General features: G+C 32.1%; 1 protein-coding gene across 3 annotated transcripts; it reads left to right on the forward strand.

Moving 5' to 3' along the window:
• The first annotated feature begins 8,790 nt into the window (after positions 1-8,790).
• On the forward strand, positions 8,791-19,007 carry LOC143082559 (uncharacterized). Of its 3 annotated transcripts, none has more exons than XM_076258279.1 (4): positions 8,791-8,979; positions 16,090-16,239; positions 16,760-16,926; positions 17,842-19,007. In XM_076258279.1, exons 2-4 carry the CDS (start codon positions 16,132-16,134, stop codon positions 17,942-17,944), a joined length of 378 nt encoding a protein of 125 aa, XP_076114394.1. In that variant the 5' UTR covers positions 8,791-8,979; positions 16,090-16,131; the 3' UTR covers positions 17,945-19,007. The 3 variants fall into 3 exon arrangements, with proteins under 3 accessions (XP_076114394.1, XP_076114393.1, XP_076114395.1); XM_076258278.1 differs by lacking the exon at positions 8,791-8,979 and adding an exon at positions 10,504-10,638 and having other exon boundaries at positions 17,842-19,006; XM_076258280.1 differs by lacking the exon at positions 8,791-8,979 and adding an exon at positions 11,220-11,565.
• Positions 19,008-19,440: the final 433 nt, after the last annotated feature.

Raw genomic sequence — 19,440 nt, forward strand, 5'->3', positions numbered from 1 at the left:
TTTCTGGTTTATAGTTTAACTCACAATTTCATCATATTTTATATTCTCAACCATAGATACATGTTGTTGAGACAATTGCCGATAAAAGTATATCGGTATTGTCTATCACGAAACTGATTTGGTCGAATATATTTGCTTGCTACTTGTGGATTCGCGTGATATATTTGTTTAAAAGTCAGTATCAAAACAAAAGTGCCACTATTCCACATAAAAAGACTATTTTCCTATAACTGATTTTTGACTCAGGGAGTATATAAACTTTTGACAGGTAACCTACTCTGTAGTAGAACAGTTTGGTTCTCGGTCAAGTAAAAACATTTTAAATAAAGAAGGGCGAAAGATACCAAAGGGACAGTCAAACTCGTAGATCGAAACTAAACTTACAACGCCATTGCTTAAAAAAAAAAAAAACAGACAAATAATTGTATACAAGACACAGTATAGAAAACTAAAGACTAAGCAGCACGAACCGCACCAAAAACTGGGGGTGATATCAGATGGTCCAGAAGGGTAAACAGATCTTGTTCCATATATAGTCTTATTCCGTTGGTCACATTCGTAAAAAGGGAAAGGGACTGAAGTTACGACATTAGGAACATATCCGATATCATCTGTGAAACGGTTATTCCATAACGGTCATCCAACTCGTGATGGCGTTCATAAAATTTACGAAGGAATGATTTCAACTTCACCATTTGGGACTCTTGGTTTAAGAGCTTCATTGTGAGCAGCAACCCTCTATCAAGGAAATCATGATAGAAAATACAAGCCCGGGAATATCGTATCGATTGGGAGATTATACTGAGTATTCAGGCGCTGTTGGGATGTTACTACATAGAAATGGAAAGTTCATTATTGGGAAGTTGAAATCTACTCTAAATAAGTAACATTGGTGTATTTTGGGGCAACACAATCTTATTTTACGTTGCACTTCAATGTTTCTGTTGTTTTGTTGTTGTCCTCCTATAGTTGATGTGTTTTCCTCGGTTTTAGTTTGTAACCGGTATTTATTTTTCTCAATCGATTTATGACTTTTGAACAGCGGTATAATATACTGCCTTTATTTCCTCCATAAAGTTGTCATGGACAGAATATGTAAAACTGTAAATAGTTATCAAATGAGCCAGGCGTATAATTTAATACGCGAGACGCGCGTTTCGTCTACATAAGACTCGTCAGAGACGCTCAGATCAAAATAGTAAGAAAGCCAAACAATTTTAAATTAGAAGAGCATTGAGGACCTACCATTCCCAAAAGTTGTGCCAAATATGGCCAAGGGAATCTTTGCCTGGGTTAAGAAAATTCTTAGTTTTTCGAATACTTTTGCAAACAGTTAATTTATAAAAATGACCACATACTTGATAATCAAGTCAACAATTAAGTGCTGACTACTAAATGTTTCCCAAAATTGCGCTTACAATATATACATTTTACAAGTAAATCTGAGAATTCATGGACACTCAAATACATAAGTCTGTTGAGTCTTATGTAGACGAAACGCGCGTCTGGCGTCTTAAATTATAACCCTGGTACCTTTAATAAATATTTACAGCACTGGGCGAATGCCACTGCTGATGGACTTTTCGTCCCCGCGGATATTACCAGCCCAGTTGTCAGCATTTTGGTGTTGACATGAATATCAATTATATGGTCATAAATTTCCTGTTTACAAAACTATGAATTTTTCGAAAAACTAAGGATTTTCTTATCCCAGGAATAGATCACCTTAGCTGTATTTGGCACAACTTTTTATTAATTTTGGGTCCTCAATGCTCTTCAACTTTGTACTAGTTTGGCTTTATACCTATGTTGATCTGAGCGTCACTGAGGAGTCTTATGTAGACGAAACACGCGTCCGGCGTATTGAATTATAATCCTGGTACTTTTGGTAGCTAATTAAACATCGCCAAATAACTGTTGCCTACATTTATAACATCTTCCAATTTAGCTTGTAATAAAATTGAAAATGGAAATGGGGAATGTGTCAAAGAGACAACAACCTGACCAAAGAGCAGACACAGCCGAAGGCAACAAGTGGGTCTTCAATGCAACGAGAAACCCCCACACCCGGAGACGTGCTTCAGCTGGTCCCTAAACAAAAATGTTTACTAGTTAAGTGACAATGTATGTCTTTTACAAAGCAAGGCATATTTATAAAATAAACACGTCATCTCAACGACTTTCTATTTTTGCATTTACGACTGGACGTAACACAAGTATAGCTTATGACGCACGAAATGATTAAAGTGTTATTTTCATTAGACTGGATCGGTACCACTTCTGGTGGACTGATTCATAACAACCTTTTTGTGAATGATCTGTTAATTAAGATACTATCAGGAAATTAAAGTTCAAAATCCCTCTTTTACAATTGACCTTAGATATACTTATCTATGTTTTTTTATATCCCGTTTGCAGTGTATATATAAAGTGCGAATCCAGTCAGTTCATTTTCACTGTTGTATGCGAGTATGTTCATTGTAGAATAAAGGATCATGGGAAAACATTATTTGTTTACGTTTTGAAAATACCAAAATAATTGATTTGAAACTAAATTTTAACATATTTTCATTATGATGTGTCTTTTTAATGTAAAATAACAGTATTAAAGTTCAAATATGTGTAATAAAAGCAACATAACATAGGATATCAGTTATTAAAAGCGATCCATTTTCACTATAGATGCGATGAAATATCACTGTATGGCATTCATTTCTGAGGTAGAATTTTGGAAAATGCGATGAAATATCACTGTATGGCATTCATTTCTGATGTAGAATTTTGGAAAATGCGATGAATTTTTATTGTAGATTAATGTAATAATTAAACTTGCAACAAATGAAAAACTTATTTGATTACTTTAATATGTATATCTATTTATAATTTGTATATGTCTATAGAAACTGGCTGGCCATTTATACGTTTTCCCACAGCATTGACATGTGTGAACTGTAAACTGAAATGTTTCCCCGCAATGTTTTTTTTTTCCGGTTCGTATATTGCTATGATGTCGTTATGGTCTGCGTCGTCCGAAGACCCGTTTGGTTTCCGATCAACTTTAATTTAAGTAAATGGATCTATATAAATTTTAAAGAAGGTTCAATACCACAAAAGGAAGGTTGGGATAATGTTGGGGATGATGGTTCCAACCGTTTACGAAAAAGGGGCCCAAAAGAAGCATGTTTTTAGTTTTAAGATAGTTACTTGTGTATAAGAATTTTGATTGTTCTGAAATTGTACCACAGTGTTCAATACCACAAGTAGAATGTTAGGTTTCATTTTGGGGTTATGGTACTAACAGTTTAGGAATGAAGGAACAAAAAGGGACAAAAAAACAAACATGTTTGTAATTTCCGGATAATTACTTGTTTGACGTTTTTGGATCATTTTCGCATTATCACAAATGGAAGACTGGGATTTTGTTCGGAGATAATTCTTAAATGGGCCACAAATTAAAAAAAAAATAATAATAAACACAATCATGTATGGATTCAGCCTACCAAAGAACCTCAAATTTGATTTTGGACCCTGTGGGCCAATTTAAAACCGGACCCAAAATCAAAAATCTTACTTCAAAACCTCATTGAAATTGGTCAAGAAGTGATTTATAAAAAAATATTAGAAAGTATTGTTGTTTTTATCCCATTCTATTTCGATAGACATGCGAGATGTACGTATTCAGTGATGAAGTTTCAATGCATTGGATAAATATAACTACACTTTAAATAAAGATTCTGATGAATTATAAAAAATTCTATGACATGCTTCTTCTGATTGGTAAATAGACCCATACTCGAAATCCAATGATAAAATTTGTTTGCACATGCGTATAATGACTACTGCAGAAACAGAATTTTATCAAATTGGCATGCATTTGAAAATATTAATCTAAGAAACACTTTCAACTCTGAAATGATCCACATATTGTTATATTAGACAACGATGTGTTTTATTTGAAATAAATATTAATTCTATTGAATTTATTGGAGTGTTCAATCAAACTTTTCATCTCAAAGTGATCACTATCAAATCCTTTTCTTACTTTAATTATTGTTTGTGCAAGTCGGCTGAATTTGGAATTTAATGAATTAAAATTAATAAAATTCATACAGTGAAAATGCACCGCATATACAATACTAATGAATCGCTCTACAGTCACTGGTGGTAAGCGGATGGTCGTAACTAAAAGTTACGACCATCTGAATATGGGAGACAACTCTAGGGATAAGTTTTTCTTTTCCGATTTTCGTACAGTAAAAGGTTCATTTGAGTCAAACCGCTTGTCTCATATACACATATCGTGAGTGCGTTGTTATTGAAACCAAATTTGACACATAAAATCATTCCAATTTTCGTAAAATAGTCATTCAAAAATTAGAGCATGATGGTCGTAACTTTAACTTGTGATGGTCGTAATGTCAACTATAGTATTTTGGATGATGGTCGTAACCGACATAAGATGGTCGTATCTTTGAAAGATGACCGTAACTCAAGTATTTAGACGAACTTTTATCAAGCTATTTTAAAAGTACTGTGCACATGCACAACCATGTTAATAAAGTCTGTTGTTATATAAAGTTTACTACAAAAAAATATTATTTCATTTGTTACTCTGATAATGGCATGCAGAAATGAAGTTAAAGAATTATCAATCATACATTTTTGATATGTTCCAAACGACCATCATTTAGGAGAAACAGGGAAAACTAATCAACTCGAATTAACCCAAATAGTATGTTAGAGTTGAGTATTAATATATTTTACTGTACGTTAAGGCATAAAATAGTTGAAGATTTGCTTTCAGATTTGTTTTATTTACGACTTTTTATTTCCTGCAATCATGTCGGCAGATGAAATTATTAAACGTACAATTTTGAACAATCTTTTTTAATTTTTAATCAGCTATTGCAGTTTTTTTTTAAACCATTGGCTTTCAAATATTCGGCTTTTAATGAATCATGATTAATGAAAATCCACAAATGCCTGGTGTATTTATCGTGTTGTCTTTATTTTTTATCGATTGCATGACGATCTTGCGGTATATCATTGATAATTGTTCTAAGTATTGGTTCAGAATAAAAACTTAATCCATGGTGTCGCAATGAACATTGTGTTAACCTAGAAAGTATGAATAAGGTTGAGATATTTTACAATGCTACACGCGTTGAATTTAAGAGTAAGATCAAATATCAGTAGTTTGTAGACAGGCTTGTAGCCAGGATAATATTACAAGGTAGAACTAAATGTACTGCGGCAAATATTACATACGTCTGGCGTACTAAATTATAATCCTGGTACCTTTGATAACTACTAACTACATACATATATGCAGGTAACTATTTTACAATGATACACGCTTTGAATTTAAGAGTAAGATCAAATATTAGTAATTTATAGCCAGCCTTGTAGCTAAGATAATATTACAAGGTAGAACTAAATGTACTGCGGCAACTATCACATACATATGCAGGTTGAAAATAATATTGATGTTATATGTTTATATTGTATGAATGTACTCAGATTTAAAAGACCAGCACGCTGAGTTGAAACATAAAGATCTATCTTTTAAATATTATCCTGACTACAAGCTATGTATGAATACTGTTTGCTGAAGTCCTTTTGCTGAAATTCACAACAAAAGATACATTATCATCAGCATATAGTAAACAATGTAAATTGCTAACCCCTTTAATATTCTTTAGAAAGAAGTTTAAGGATTCATACTGTGAAGGATTTTTTTTAACTCGTGGAATAATTTTGACTCTAAATATGCCTCCTCTAGTAGTGGAAAGATCATCCCAAATTGTCAAGCCTGTGCCAGTATCTGATCATAGACTTTGCGATGACAAAATACAGAGTGAATCTACCGAGTTAAGAAAGTTTGGCAAAATGTGTTTCTCTTTTGGTAACACCAAGTAAATGTTTACAAAATTCAACGTGTAGTCTTTCTGAAAGAATCTTAGGATAATCCTGATCTACATTTGTAGTCATAGATTTTTTTTTTAAAGGGTTGAAATATCCCCAAATTTTAGTACTATATAAGAGAATAGGTTTTATTGTATGCTCAAAAACATGAAGGCTGTTTTTTAAACTTGGATTCAGTGACAGAAAGTCCTTGCGTAGCTTATGGTAGGCTATTAACGCCTTATTATACAATTCTCTCTGATCGAAAGAAAAAAATCCAGATGCACTAAAAGTTATTCCTTAATATTTACAATGTTGAGCACAATCAATAAGTCTGTTATTAAAATAAAAATCATGTTTGATATGTCTGCCTGTTTTGTTTTATACAAGCACCTTGGTTTTATTGGGATTAATTTTCAAACACCGATCTTAATCCATCAAGTTTACTTTGAAGTCCTTTTGCTGAAGTTGAAAAAATGGCAAGATCATCAGCATATGATTAGTAAAGAATAGGCTGGTCGTGAATAAACAACAGCTGGATCAGGGGAACTTTTAACACAATCAGGAAGTTCATTTATAAAAATTTTAAACAAATTTGGACTCAAATTGTCTCCCTGTTTTACTCCAACTTCTAAAGAGATCTCTTACCACTCTTACCATACTCTCTAACTATATTCAATAGCTTAAGTTTTATCCCTGGGAGAATGGCAGTATCAAAAGCCTTCTGGAAATCATCAAAGCAGGCGAACACACTACCTTCTTTCGCATTACAATACTTACTTATAATGGTTTTTAGAATGAACATATGGTCAGATGATTGTTTTTTTTTTTTTTTTTTTTTTTTTTTTTTTTTTTGGTAAACCCAATTTGGCTCTCATCAATGATATGATATTTATTTAAGAATTTACAAAGACGTGTATCAAGTATCTTATTAAAAAGGCTTTCCCAATGAATCAGTAATTGTAATTCCTCGATAGTTATTACGATCGGATGCATCATTCCCTTTATGAATTGGGAATAAAAAACCTGTGGTCAAGGCTAGGGTTCATGGTATTTTCGATAAGAAAGACAAAGATGTATAGCGGATAGCATGGTACCAATAAGCGTATTCAGAATTTTCTAAAACCACGGGTAATAATTATACCTGAACTTCGAATTTGCACCTTATAATCAGCTTAACTATATACCAAATGACAATACGACTTCTCAAAATCCAGGCTAAGAATAAAATGTATGTTGTTTAATTCGATTACGGACCTGCGAATTCGCGGATATGGTGTTGTCTCGATAACGATCCCCATAACATTATTTTGACTCCTTACTTATGCTCTTTCGACTTCAATTTTAAATTGTAATTTTTCTTTTAAATTCCACCTAGTAGGTACATACTAGTTTTTAAAAAGTTACTCTTTTCAATACATGCAAAATATAAAGAAAATAAATCAGGATACTGTTATTTCATGTGATGTCAAATTTGTTAAAAGCGCCTTTTCTTAATTCGTAACTAAGAATGATCATAACCAGAGCTGTGTGTTAAAATGAATTCTCCACTTTTGAGAATGTATATTGTTATTAAACTTAACAGCTTATAATTAGTTGCCTCTTGGTTGATTTTATACATTATATTTTAAGTAACAGTGACTGGTCATTTCATTTTGTATTGGGGTTTTTTTTCCGATTCGTTCCAATTTTCTTTCCTTTCGCACTTTACAGGTATCCCTCTCTTTACCTCTTTTAGTTTTTATCATTTAGTGAAATCAACTTCACAAATATATCATATAATATATTCATATAACAAAAGACACGTTTAAAACTCTTGACTTGTCTTATTAGGTCCTATTTAATAAAGAGTTACGACCATCACAATTTTAAGTTACGACCATCCTGAACATTTTTGGTTTTTTAGTTACGACCATCATGCTCGAATTTCTGAATGACTATTTTACGAAAATTGGAATGTTTTTATGTATTAAATTTTGTTTCAATATCAACGCACTGACGATTAGTATGTATGAGACAATCGGTTTTACTGAAACATTTTTTTACTGCACGAAAATCGGAAAAGAAACATTTATCCCTAGAGTTGTCTCCCATCTTCGGATGGTCGTAACTTTAAGTTACGACCATCCGCTTACCACCAGTGTACAGTGAAAATGAAAGTAAAGTATCATTGTTCAACAGTAAACATGACTCGCATAAAGATAGCATCATAGTGGAATTCAATACAATATGGGCAAACTGAATAACAAAAGCTATTCTACGTTATACAACATTAATAATTGTGTTGTAATGAATATTTTTTTGCAACTACATCTTCCCTGCTAGTTTTTAATCACCTGCACGATTTGTTCGTAAAACGTCCTAAATATTTACCTCTTTCGGTATATATATATTTCACGTATGGATGGCTCTCGGCGCGTTAAAAACCCGTTCCCATCTCTTATTTTGTATAACTTGTATTATTTATTACTAAATATAGTACATGTGAACAATTTTCTTCATTTTCTTCAAAAATCATAATTTTTTCGTCTGTTTATTTACCATTATACATCAGAAATGCATGGCATAAAAAAACGAGGGTCGAGAAAAAAAAAAACCCTTACGAACCACATCAACAAACGACAAAATAGATAATTCAAATGTATTGAATACAAAAATAAGAGAGACAAGAGAGATAAATGGAGCATTCAAACTCATTAGTAGAAAACTGACAACGACATGACAAAATAAAAAGACAAAGATAAAAAGAAAAACAACAGTATACAATACATAACACTGAACAACACGGTCCAACCATAAGCCGGGAGTAATTGTTTATTCTTTATTTAAAATTCGGTGAGATAGATGTGTCACCTAACTTTGAATTACTTAGTGAGAGGACATCATCTATATAGCGGAGAGTGACGTTAAAACTATTACTACAAAACAGTTAGAGATTGCATCAGATGTTAACAGAAAGAAGTCTTTCAGTTATTATGAGCTTACGTAGAAGTAGAAATGTTTAACTGATATTTAATGCTGTCATCATACTTGTTTTTTATGGAAATCTTGCGAAAAACGTTTCATAGAAATAAGGTAAGGTCATTCACAAAAAGATATTTCGATATAACATTTCATATTCAAAGATGTTATTGCGTGTAAACGATCTTTTAAGTTTGTGCTCATATCAAACAACATTTATTTCAGTCCACGAATGTAGAATTCGTCCATTAGCCGGTGCCGCCCACTTGTGTTTTACTTGTGTTTTTTTTTTTTTTTTTTTGTGCCGTTTTGTTTTGTTTTTGAAATTGTTTTTACACTAAATTCATTTCTTTTCAGAATGCAATTCTTTTCCGTTTCGTATGCAGTGCATTCCGATAAAAAAAAAATGAAACTAGTCTTCAACTTGCATATTTAAACATTGCAATCATACACTTTTACTTTTATCGATTTATCTGTATCGACCTTTCTCAAAAGCTTACTGATGAACTCTTATTCTGCCTTGGATTGTTCGATACTGAAATTATCTAACTTTACATAAATATGCTTCCTATTTGAAGATGTTTTCGGATTCAATTACTCAATCTTTCTTTTTCAATATTTGCATTATCGTCTATAATATTTTCCCAGTAAATCCTATATCTACATCAACATCAATACATCTTAAAATATATACAGTAGTTAAATACAAGGATGACTTTTGTGAGTGTGTATATTTATGAGCAATGCTTGATTTAAATAATGATCTGATCCTCTTCTAAACCATTTATTCTATGTACAATCTTAAGAATAGAACAAATAATTACATCATGCATGAGTCCAACCTAGCTCTCCCATACCAGCTAAATTGCATGACTTTTCATTTTGAAATTATATGTATATGTCTTTCCCCATTTTGTATCTCGGGTGTAGCTGCAGTAGATAGCTTCAAAAACATGCTTCGTGCGGATTGAAGTCTATTACATATCTTGCGAAAACATTCACAAGTGACCTTGCAAACATTATCTAGAACACTTTGTATTGTAAGAGTAATCTACCCGAACACTGATTTTCTTGTGTTTTCTGCTCCTTCGCAACCATTAAAGATAACGATAAAAGAATTTCGCCAATTTGATCGTTATATTATCTTCAGTATGTTTAGATTGGTTTGCACCGAAGCGTTCCGGAGACTCCATATGAGAGTTCCCCCTTAATGCAATTGATATAAGTGATATACATTTCTAACTGGTAGACCATAAGTGATAGAGACCTAGAGTGTTTTGATTTGAGGTCCTTGGTCCAAAAAATAAAAATTAGGTCAAAGTCAAATGTCAAGGCCATATCTTAAATTTTGATTCTGGTATATTTTCACTTTGTGTCAGAAACCATATAAGATATCGACTACATATTTTTTGAAATTGTCCTTTGCGACAAGACGTAACTTCTCAAATTTGGTTGAAAGGGTGCGAAGACATTAAATGGGAGTTTTCATCCCTCTTTTTTTATAATTATGCTTATTGTGATTCAACTATACATATCAAAGTTCTAGGTTCTTTTGATTTGAGGTCCTTGGTTTATGACCTTAAAATTGTGGTCAAAGTCATTGATAAGTTTGACGTTCTAGATTTTGACCTTTGCTTTAAACTGGTATATATACGTAGTCATAACGTTGAACGACTTCGTGCATAAGGTAACAAGCCATGTGACTTATAAAAAGCAAACCGGAAGTTACTTTGTGAAACCAGAAGTGACTATTCTATTTTATTGCATGTAAAAGTATGTATAACAATATATTTTTGAAAGCAATGACAAATACATAATCAAATAAAACCATAAGTGACATTTTTCAGACCGGAAGTAACAAATTACCTCACTAATTTCAAACAAAATTGTAAAGAAATCATACATTTTTAGATCAGCTAACAATGAGCTATCATTTGACACTGGAAATGACATTTTATTTTTGAATCAAAATAAATCGTAAGAAGTGGAAAGACCTTTCAATTGTGCTTTGAACAATTGGTCCTTAATTAAACTTGTTTTCCTATTGAAATCATTAACGTATACCATTAACGAACTCATATAGACTGGAAAGTGTTAATATATTTCATTGAACTTAATTAGTTTTGGAACTATTTAATGACATTTTATAACATTTTGTTTTTCGCTTATATGTTCCGTGGATCCAAATGTACACACTTTTTTTTTTATCTCGACACCCAACGAAGATGTGTATAAACGGGGATTTTGATACGTGTGTTTGTATAAGTGTACCTAATTATTGACCAGATAACTGTATTTGTAGTGGTCAGTTATCGTTACTTCTATGTAGACCACATGAATTTTGTCGTCTTTTTGTCACATTTTTTGCTGATTTATAGTATGAGTATAGTAGTTTTGTCTTATGACTAAATCTTCTAATTAGACTTGTTAACATGTCTTTGTGTTAAATACGGATAGAGTTTATATCGCAAATGCTTAACTTGAAGAGCACAGAAACAAAAACAAGGCTTATCTAGTTGGAGATAAGTTATATGTAAACGGCAACCTATGGCAAGGATAGGGGTATTCGGAGTTTGATTTCAAAGAAAACAGTAATAAACTCAAGTGTCACAACAGTGCATTACTTAAGTTATGTTCATGGAATATTTCAAAAGGTTTATTGAGAAAACTTAGAGATATTTTAAAGAATTCCTACAGATGGTAAACAAATTTGATATATTGTGTTTAAATGAATATTGGGTAAAATGTCCAGAAGAATTCGACTCATTGGGTTATCAAAAAGAATACATAGTCAGAAAAAAATGTAACGGGGGAGGTGTTATTGTGTTTTATAAAAAATGGTTAAACCCTTTTATTACATTTGTAAAGAGCTGTGTTGATTGTATGATTTGGTTCAAAATTGATAAAAGTATTTTGTGTGATAATACCGATTTATATATTTGTTCTATATATATGCCTCCATATAAAAATGTGTACTATCGTAAATATGACATAGATGTATTTGATAACCTACAAGAACATGTAGAAATGTTCAGAAACATTGGTAATGTGGCCGTTATAGGTGATCTAAACGATCGTGTAGGTCAAGAACCCGACAACATAACAGGTGATGTTATAGACAAACAATTACAAGACAACATTTCTTTCATTAATTATCACTTCTATTAAATATTTAAAACGTGATAAATCCACTGGTTATGACAATATTATGAACGAATATATATTAACGAGCAGAAACTTTATCAAACCAGTATTGTGTAAACTGTTTAACCGTATATTGAGTGCTGGCGATTTTCCAGAAATATGGGTTAACAACATTATAATACCAGTTTTCAAAAAAGGACCAGTAGACGACCCTGGCAACTATCGTGGTATTTCCCTCGTATCACATGTGGGTAAACTGTTCACATCAATTATTAACACCAGGCTTACCAAGTGGAGCGAAAAGCACAATATAATAACAGATGCACAGTTTGGATTTAAACCAGGTTATGGAACAACTGATGCCATCTTCGCACTCCATTCTCTAATTTCTAAGTCTTTGCGTAGTGGAAAACGATTTTATTGCTGTTTCATAGACTATAAAAAAGCATTTGATAGTGTGTCTCATTTCAAATTGTGGTTAAGATTAATCAGATGTGGTATACGTGGAAACTTATTAACTGTTATTAAATCTATGTATGCCAAAATTAAATGTTGTGTTAAACTGGAAGGAAATTTTTCAAATTTCTTCCAAAGTAATGTTGGTTTGATGCAAGGAGAATCATGTTCTCTTTTTTTAGCTCACCTGGCCCGAAGGGCCAAGTGAGCTTTTCTCATCACTTGGCGTCCGTCGTCCGTCGTCCGTCGTCGTCCGTCGTCGTTAACTTTTACAAAAATCTTCTCCTCTGACACTACTGGGCCAAATTAAACCAAACTTGGCCACAATCATCATTGGGGTATCTAGTTTAAAAAATGTGTGGCGTGACCCGGCCAACCAACCAAGATGGACGCCATGGCTAAAAATAGAACATAGGGGTAAAATGCAGTTTTTGGCTTATAACTCAAAAAAATAAAAACCCATTGTTGGGTTGTTGCCCCTAAATTGGTAATTTTTAAGGAAATTTTGCGGTTTTTGGTTATTATCTTGAATACTGGTATAGATAGAGATAACCTGTAAACAGCAATAATGTTCAGAAAAGTAAGATTTACAAATAAGTCAACATGGCTGAACTGGTCAATTGACCCCCTAAGGAGTTATTGTCCTTTATAGTAAATTTTTAACAATTTTCATAAAATTTGTAAATTTTTACTAATATTTTCCACTGAAACTACTTGGCCAAGTTCATTATAGATAGAGATAATTGTAAGCAGCAAGAATGTTCAGTAAAGTAAGATGTACAAACACATCACCATCACCAAAACACTATTTTGTCATGAATCTATCTGCTTTTGTTAAATATTCACATATACCAAGGTGAGCGACACAGGCTCTTTAGAGCCTCTAGTTTATATTCTTTGTATATTAATGACATTGAAAATGAACTTTTAAGTCAAGGTTGTCAGTCATATGAGTTAAAGATGCTCAATTTATATTTGCTTATGTATGCAGATGATACAGTTCTTTTTAGTGAAACTATTTATGGTTTACAAAAAATGATAGACAGTGTAGACATATATTCTAGAGAGTATGATTTGGATATTAACTTGTCTAAAACCAAAATTGTTGTGTTTAGAAATAGAGGCCTCGTTAAAGCGACTGAAAAATGGCACTTAAATGGTGTTGATATTGAATTATGTGATGAATTTACATATCTTGGTCTACTTTTTAAATACAATGGTAACTTTGTACATACACAGAAAAGGATAGCAAATCAGGGTAGAAAAGCATTATTTAGTTTATATAGTAAAATATTTGATGATTGTTTTAACCATGAAACTATGTTATCTCTTTTTGACACATATGTATCTAGTATATTAAATTATAGTTGTGAAGTCTGGGGACATCACAAAGCCGAAAATATTGAGAAAGTTCACTTAAGTTTTTTAAAACGTATATTGAAAGTCAAAACAACTACTGTTAATTATATGGTATATAGTGAATTAGGTAGATATCCGTTTTACATAGAGATATTGCAGAATGCTTAGATATTGATGTAAATCATTGAAAACAGATAACTGTATTTCACAATCTTGCTACCAAGAAATGTTAGAAAGATCGATATTAAAACTTCGTGACAAACAAAATTGGGCATGTGAAATAAGAAACATATTGTTTCGTTATGGTTGTCAAGATGTATGGTTACACCAAAAGGTTATTAATGTTGATCATTTTTTGCTAGAAATTGTTAATAGAATGAAAGGTAGTTTTGTCAGTGAAATGAATGCTATTTTCAATGAGTCATCAAAGTGTAATTTTTATAGATATATACACGACCCAGATACTCTACAATTTTACCTACAAAAACCTGTAAACTATGTGTTTAAGCCATATATTAGTAGATATAGATTGTCTGCACACTTCCTTAATATTGAAACTGGTAGATTTTGTAATATTGAAAGAGAAAACAGATTATGTAATATGTGTGATAAAAACATGATTGAAGATGAATACCATTATATTTTAGTATGTGAGAAATATTCTGATATAAGGAAAACATATATAAAACCATTTTATTGGAAAAAACCATCTTGTTATAAACTTATACAATTATTGTCTGTTCATAACATTAAAGAGCTTAACAATCTAGGTAAATACCTTTATTAAGCTGATAAGATTCGTTATTCATAATATTATACTTATTTTTCATTATTTATATTATTTGTTGTCATTCTCCGCCATTGATACAAACTGTTTGTAATTATAAAACATGTATGTAATTATTCACTGATGCTATTATATTTGTATATGTAAATTCTATAAGCTGTATTGCTTCTGAATAAAAGACTATTATAATTATGTGTACAGCTCTCTGTTGTTCTGATAAATTCCTCTTTATTTTCACACGAAATATCATGACGAACGATTTCAGTGTTGATGGTTTAGATACGTATTCCCAAGTGAAAAAGACAGATTTGTCAATTCCAATACAACAGAACAAGATACAAATATGCTACAGGTTATGCCTGTATCAATTTTGTCATTGTGAATTTTCTTCAAACCATATTAAAACTTCCCAAAAAAGCCGATGTACTCATCTAGACTGTCACTGAGTAAAAAAAGCTAATTGTTCATTAAATGTATACTTTGAATCACTATATATGTGCAGTAAGCACTAAGAAATATGTTGGTATGGAATCATCACACTCATTTACATACATTTTAATCAGCTACGGTACATCTTTATTCAGTCATCTGGGTCTTTCATAAGGAAAGACGTAGCTATACAGCAACAACAGTGTATTATCGTTACATCTTTAATACTAAAACAACGAATTTGTCAGCTGTCATGGGGAAAAAACGACACATCAAAGAATTCAACTTTATATATAGCTAATATAGGACAATGGTGTTGATTAGAAATTACACCACTCCAGACCCTTTTGTGTTTTCACATAATTAATATTGCCAATAATTAGATCCGGGTCGAATCCGATACCGATACCAATAGTATATTCACCTGTTACCTATTATCTTATCTGAACGTTCCGCATCTGACAGGAGCACCACCAAACGGTGTATTAAGGATTTTGCTATATACACGGGTCATAATCACAGGGTTGACACTACTAAATTCAATCACTTTCACATTGTTCCCTATTGTAGTATTCTAATCAGTATGACTTTCTGAGATGACAATACGAATACTAAAAAACTGGCGTATAGGTACAGTTTTCAATTTGTTAGCCGGCATGACGTAAACAGCGAAATCAAGGAAGTCAACTTTATTTATAACTATTATAGGACAATGCTGTTGATTAAAAAATACTCCATTCCAGGCTTTTTTGTTTTCCAAAAAAAATAACATTACCAATAATTGATAAGTTCCAGGTCGACAGGTTCAACCAGACAGATTTTGAAAGCAGAGAAAACTGTGCATCTTATAATTGGCATGACTTTATCAGATGACAATACCAATACTAAAATAAGGCTTACGCATAGTAATACACTTGAATTCAGTCACGGAACCGCAATATCACGGGTGTGTTCTAGTACATTATATATTTGCTAGTAGACGAGACCACACATCGATCTAACAAATCTAATTATATATTTTGAGGCCTTAATTTGTTGCAATTTTATAGGTCTGAAATCTAGACTCAATTGTTACCGGTAGCTTTAACATAATGCCTGGAGTAACTGTCCGTACCAACATAAAAGAAATGGACTTACGAGATGATTTCGAGGAAAAAATTGCTGAAAAAGCCAGTGAAGTTCTAAAGGCACCATTAGAGGTAGGCAATTGTATAAGAAAATAAATGATAAAAATGGAAAATAAACAAAGAAGGCAGTTAAAAACCACAAGTCAAAGAAAAATAAAACGAAGAACAACAGTCAAACAAAAGAATACAAAACACTACAATGAAATTCAAGATCGACCAACACCAATACTATCTGTGATGAAACGTGCAGAAGGGGTATTTATCCCCCTTTAATGATGTCTGTCATGTTACCCATGTGAAAGAAACATGTGTGCGTCATATACGGTGATAAGATATCAAACAATAGCGGATTTGAAAATGTCTCTTTTAAACACATAACTTGTAGGCGTGGTCAACTTTGAAGATATTATTTCCTAAATAGCAAATGCATAAAATTTACTAGCTGTGTTCGGTGTTCAATTTAATACTTGTTGGGACAACAAAGCACTTAGCAAAATTTTCATATTTAAACTTTGTTGTCGATGACCAGACTTTCTTGATTCTGTTAAATATTGACTGTGATTAATCCTTTTCCTACGGGAATATTTTTCAGTTGATTTATATATCAGTCTCCCCTGGAAATAGAATGTTGAACAATGGAAGAAAAACACCAATGATATTTGTTGACATATCAGCCATTTTTAAAGACAACGTCTACGATGATTTCAACAAAATCTTTATACCGTTTTTTGCTTCACTTCTAGATCTTCCTCTCAACAGGTAATTTATTCCTCTTATTGCAATGAATGTAATAAAAAAAAACTTATATGTTTCTCATTCATATGTTTAATAACTATCTTGAAATTATCTATCATTCCATTATACTTTCATTCTTTTTGTGTATTTGACTTCCCAAAGATATAATATACAATTGGTATTGTACAGCCAGTAGTCTGTTTGATAGGCTTTTTGTTTCACCTTCTGAATGGCATACACGTTTTTGACATTTATTTTCTTGAGTAATGATTGTTTTGGTATAGTGATTAAAGAATACCCTGTATGTGTTACTCGTCCTCACGTCTCTAATTTTGTTTTGACAATAAAATATTTCGATAAAATGATTCAAATTGATGGTAAGTATGCAGTTTATAAATTATGTGATGGTTTTTTGCACGATTGACCTTTAATTGCTTTTTAAAAAAATTGTTATGCATTTGATTCCTCGAATGGTAGTCCTGATCGTATGCTAAAAAGAGAGTCGAAAGTCTACATAAAACTCACAATATATCCTCATTGTAAATTGTTTGTAAAATTTCAATTCCATAACAAAAATTTTGCAAAAATCGAACAATAGACTACACAACACGAATAACAATACACGTTAGATAGTAAGACTAACAAAATGAAACCTACATAAAAAAAACATGGTGATCTCGTGTGCTCCGGAAGGATTATCAGATCCTCTTCCACATGTAAGCCCCGTACATTGGCTTAAAAGGGAATATCGACTCAAATTCCCTATTAGTGCCATACATCCTCTTCGACTAATGGTTCTCGGGAATCAAACTACTGACAGGGAATATGCGCCCATATTCCAAGTGAAGATCGCATATAACATTACAATATATAACGTTAATAAAGGTAGATATAAATATTAATTTCAAATAACATTAAACTAATTTCTTTTCTTTACAGAGTAGTTATAAAGTATATTAATGTGTGTCCAACAGATTTTGGAATGGTTAGAGAGGCACCAGAATTCAAACATGCTGAATTTTACTCTTCACTTAAGCAGTAATGTTTCACAAATATACGTTGTTATAGCAAACTTCAATTGCGTTTAGAAACATTTGTATGTTTTATTTCCCCCAAAAAAAATAGTTGACAATTAAAATCTGTTTAAATTACAAATGTTGAACCCTCAACTGGCCCCCAGTGAGTAGTTAGTCTGTGTTAGCTTTGTAATTAACAAAAACAGTTGATTTAACAGCTTTAAATTTTAAATTAATTTTCACTAAGCATTGATAAACTTATTCGTTACATTATCAAAAAATTGAAAACAACACGTTTAATGATTTCTTGCGTTCGAAGCGCTTTTCTGAATTTACCCTCATCAGGAACGTTCATAGCCAAACATTTCAAATCCAAAGATAGATAAGTACCGAAAATCGTTGAAGAGCTATATGTCAAAAATACCTAAAATAGATAGCCAAATTCATCTAAAGCCAACTTTGCCTGAGGGAGTTGAAATCTTAGTTTCATAATAATTTCAAAATTTGTTAACGGACAATTTTAGTAAAGTTTGTTAAATCTTGTCAGTACCGAAACACTGACTACTGAGCTCATGATACCCCGGGGACTGATGGTCCACCAGCAGAGGTATCGACCCAGTGATGTAAAAAATTGAAAACAACACGTTTGATGATTTCTTGCGTCCGACGCGCTTTTCTGGATTAACCCTCATCAGGAACGCTCATAGCCAAACCTTTTAAATCCGAAGATAGATAAGTACCGAAAATCGTTGAAGAGCTATATGCCAAAAAGACCTAAAATAAATAGCCAAATTCATCTAAAGCCAACTTTGCCCGAGGAAGTTGAAACATATTGTTTCTTTAAGTAATAGTTAGTAAATGGGTTAGAAATTTCTTAAGACTATTATCTAGTCTTAAATGATAATGTTGAGGAATTTACGTCACTAAACGTTACCTGGGTATAATTGTGTCCAATTTGTATATATTTTCCGAGCGAGTACGCAAGTAATATTCGGTAAAACAAACGATTACCCGATTAGTACATTAATGAATACACAAAAGAGGTACATTCTGTTCAGACTTGTAGTAACCAATAATATTGAATACCTGAATAGAAAGACATTTTTGAGTAAATATCTTTGTACATGGACCGTAATATTCGTGATTTCTTTTGACTCCATCACCAATATTAATGAATGAGTACATACATAACCAAATTAAGCTATTTTGCGCCACGTTTTCATGTGCCTGTTAAAAGTCAAGAAAATCGTAGGTAGCTGTCTTATATTGCCATGATGTTTCATGGTCATTTAGGATATTTGTTGTTGATTTTTTATTATGCAGTTAAGCTGCATTATGCGAGCGCCCTAGATTTGTGTTCTACCCAATAAATGCTGAAATACTTGCCATTGTTATTATCTAGCTCGCTACTATGTTATATATAACTAATTGAACACTTTTTTAATACTTTTTATTCTGGATTACAAAAAATATGACCAGAAAAACCTTAAATGATCGTCGATTTATCCAAAAGTTTTGAAGT

Source organism: Mytilus galloprovincialis, chromosome 7 (genome assembly GCF_965363235.1).
Source record: "Mytilus galloprovincialis chromosome 7, xbMytGall1.hap1.1, whole genome shotgun sequence".
NCBI classification, from domain to species: Eukaryota; Metazoa; Mollusca; class Bivalvia; order Mytilida; family Mytilidae; genus Mytilus; species Mytilus galloprovincialis.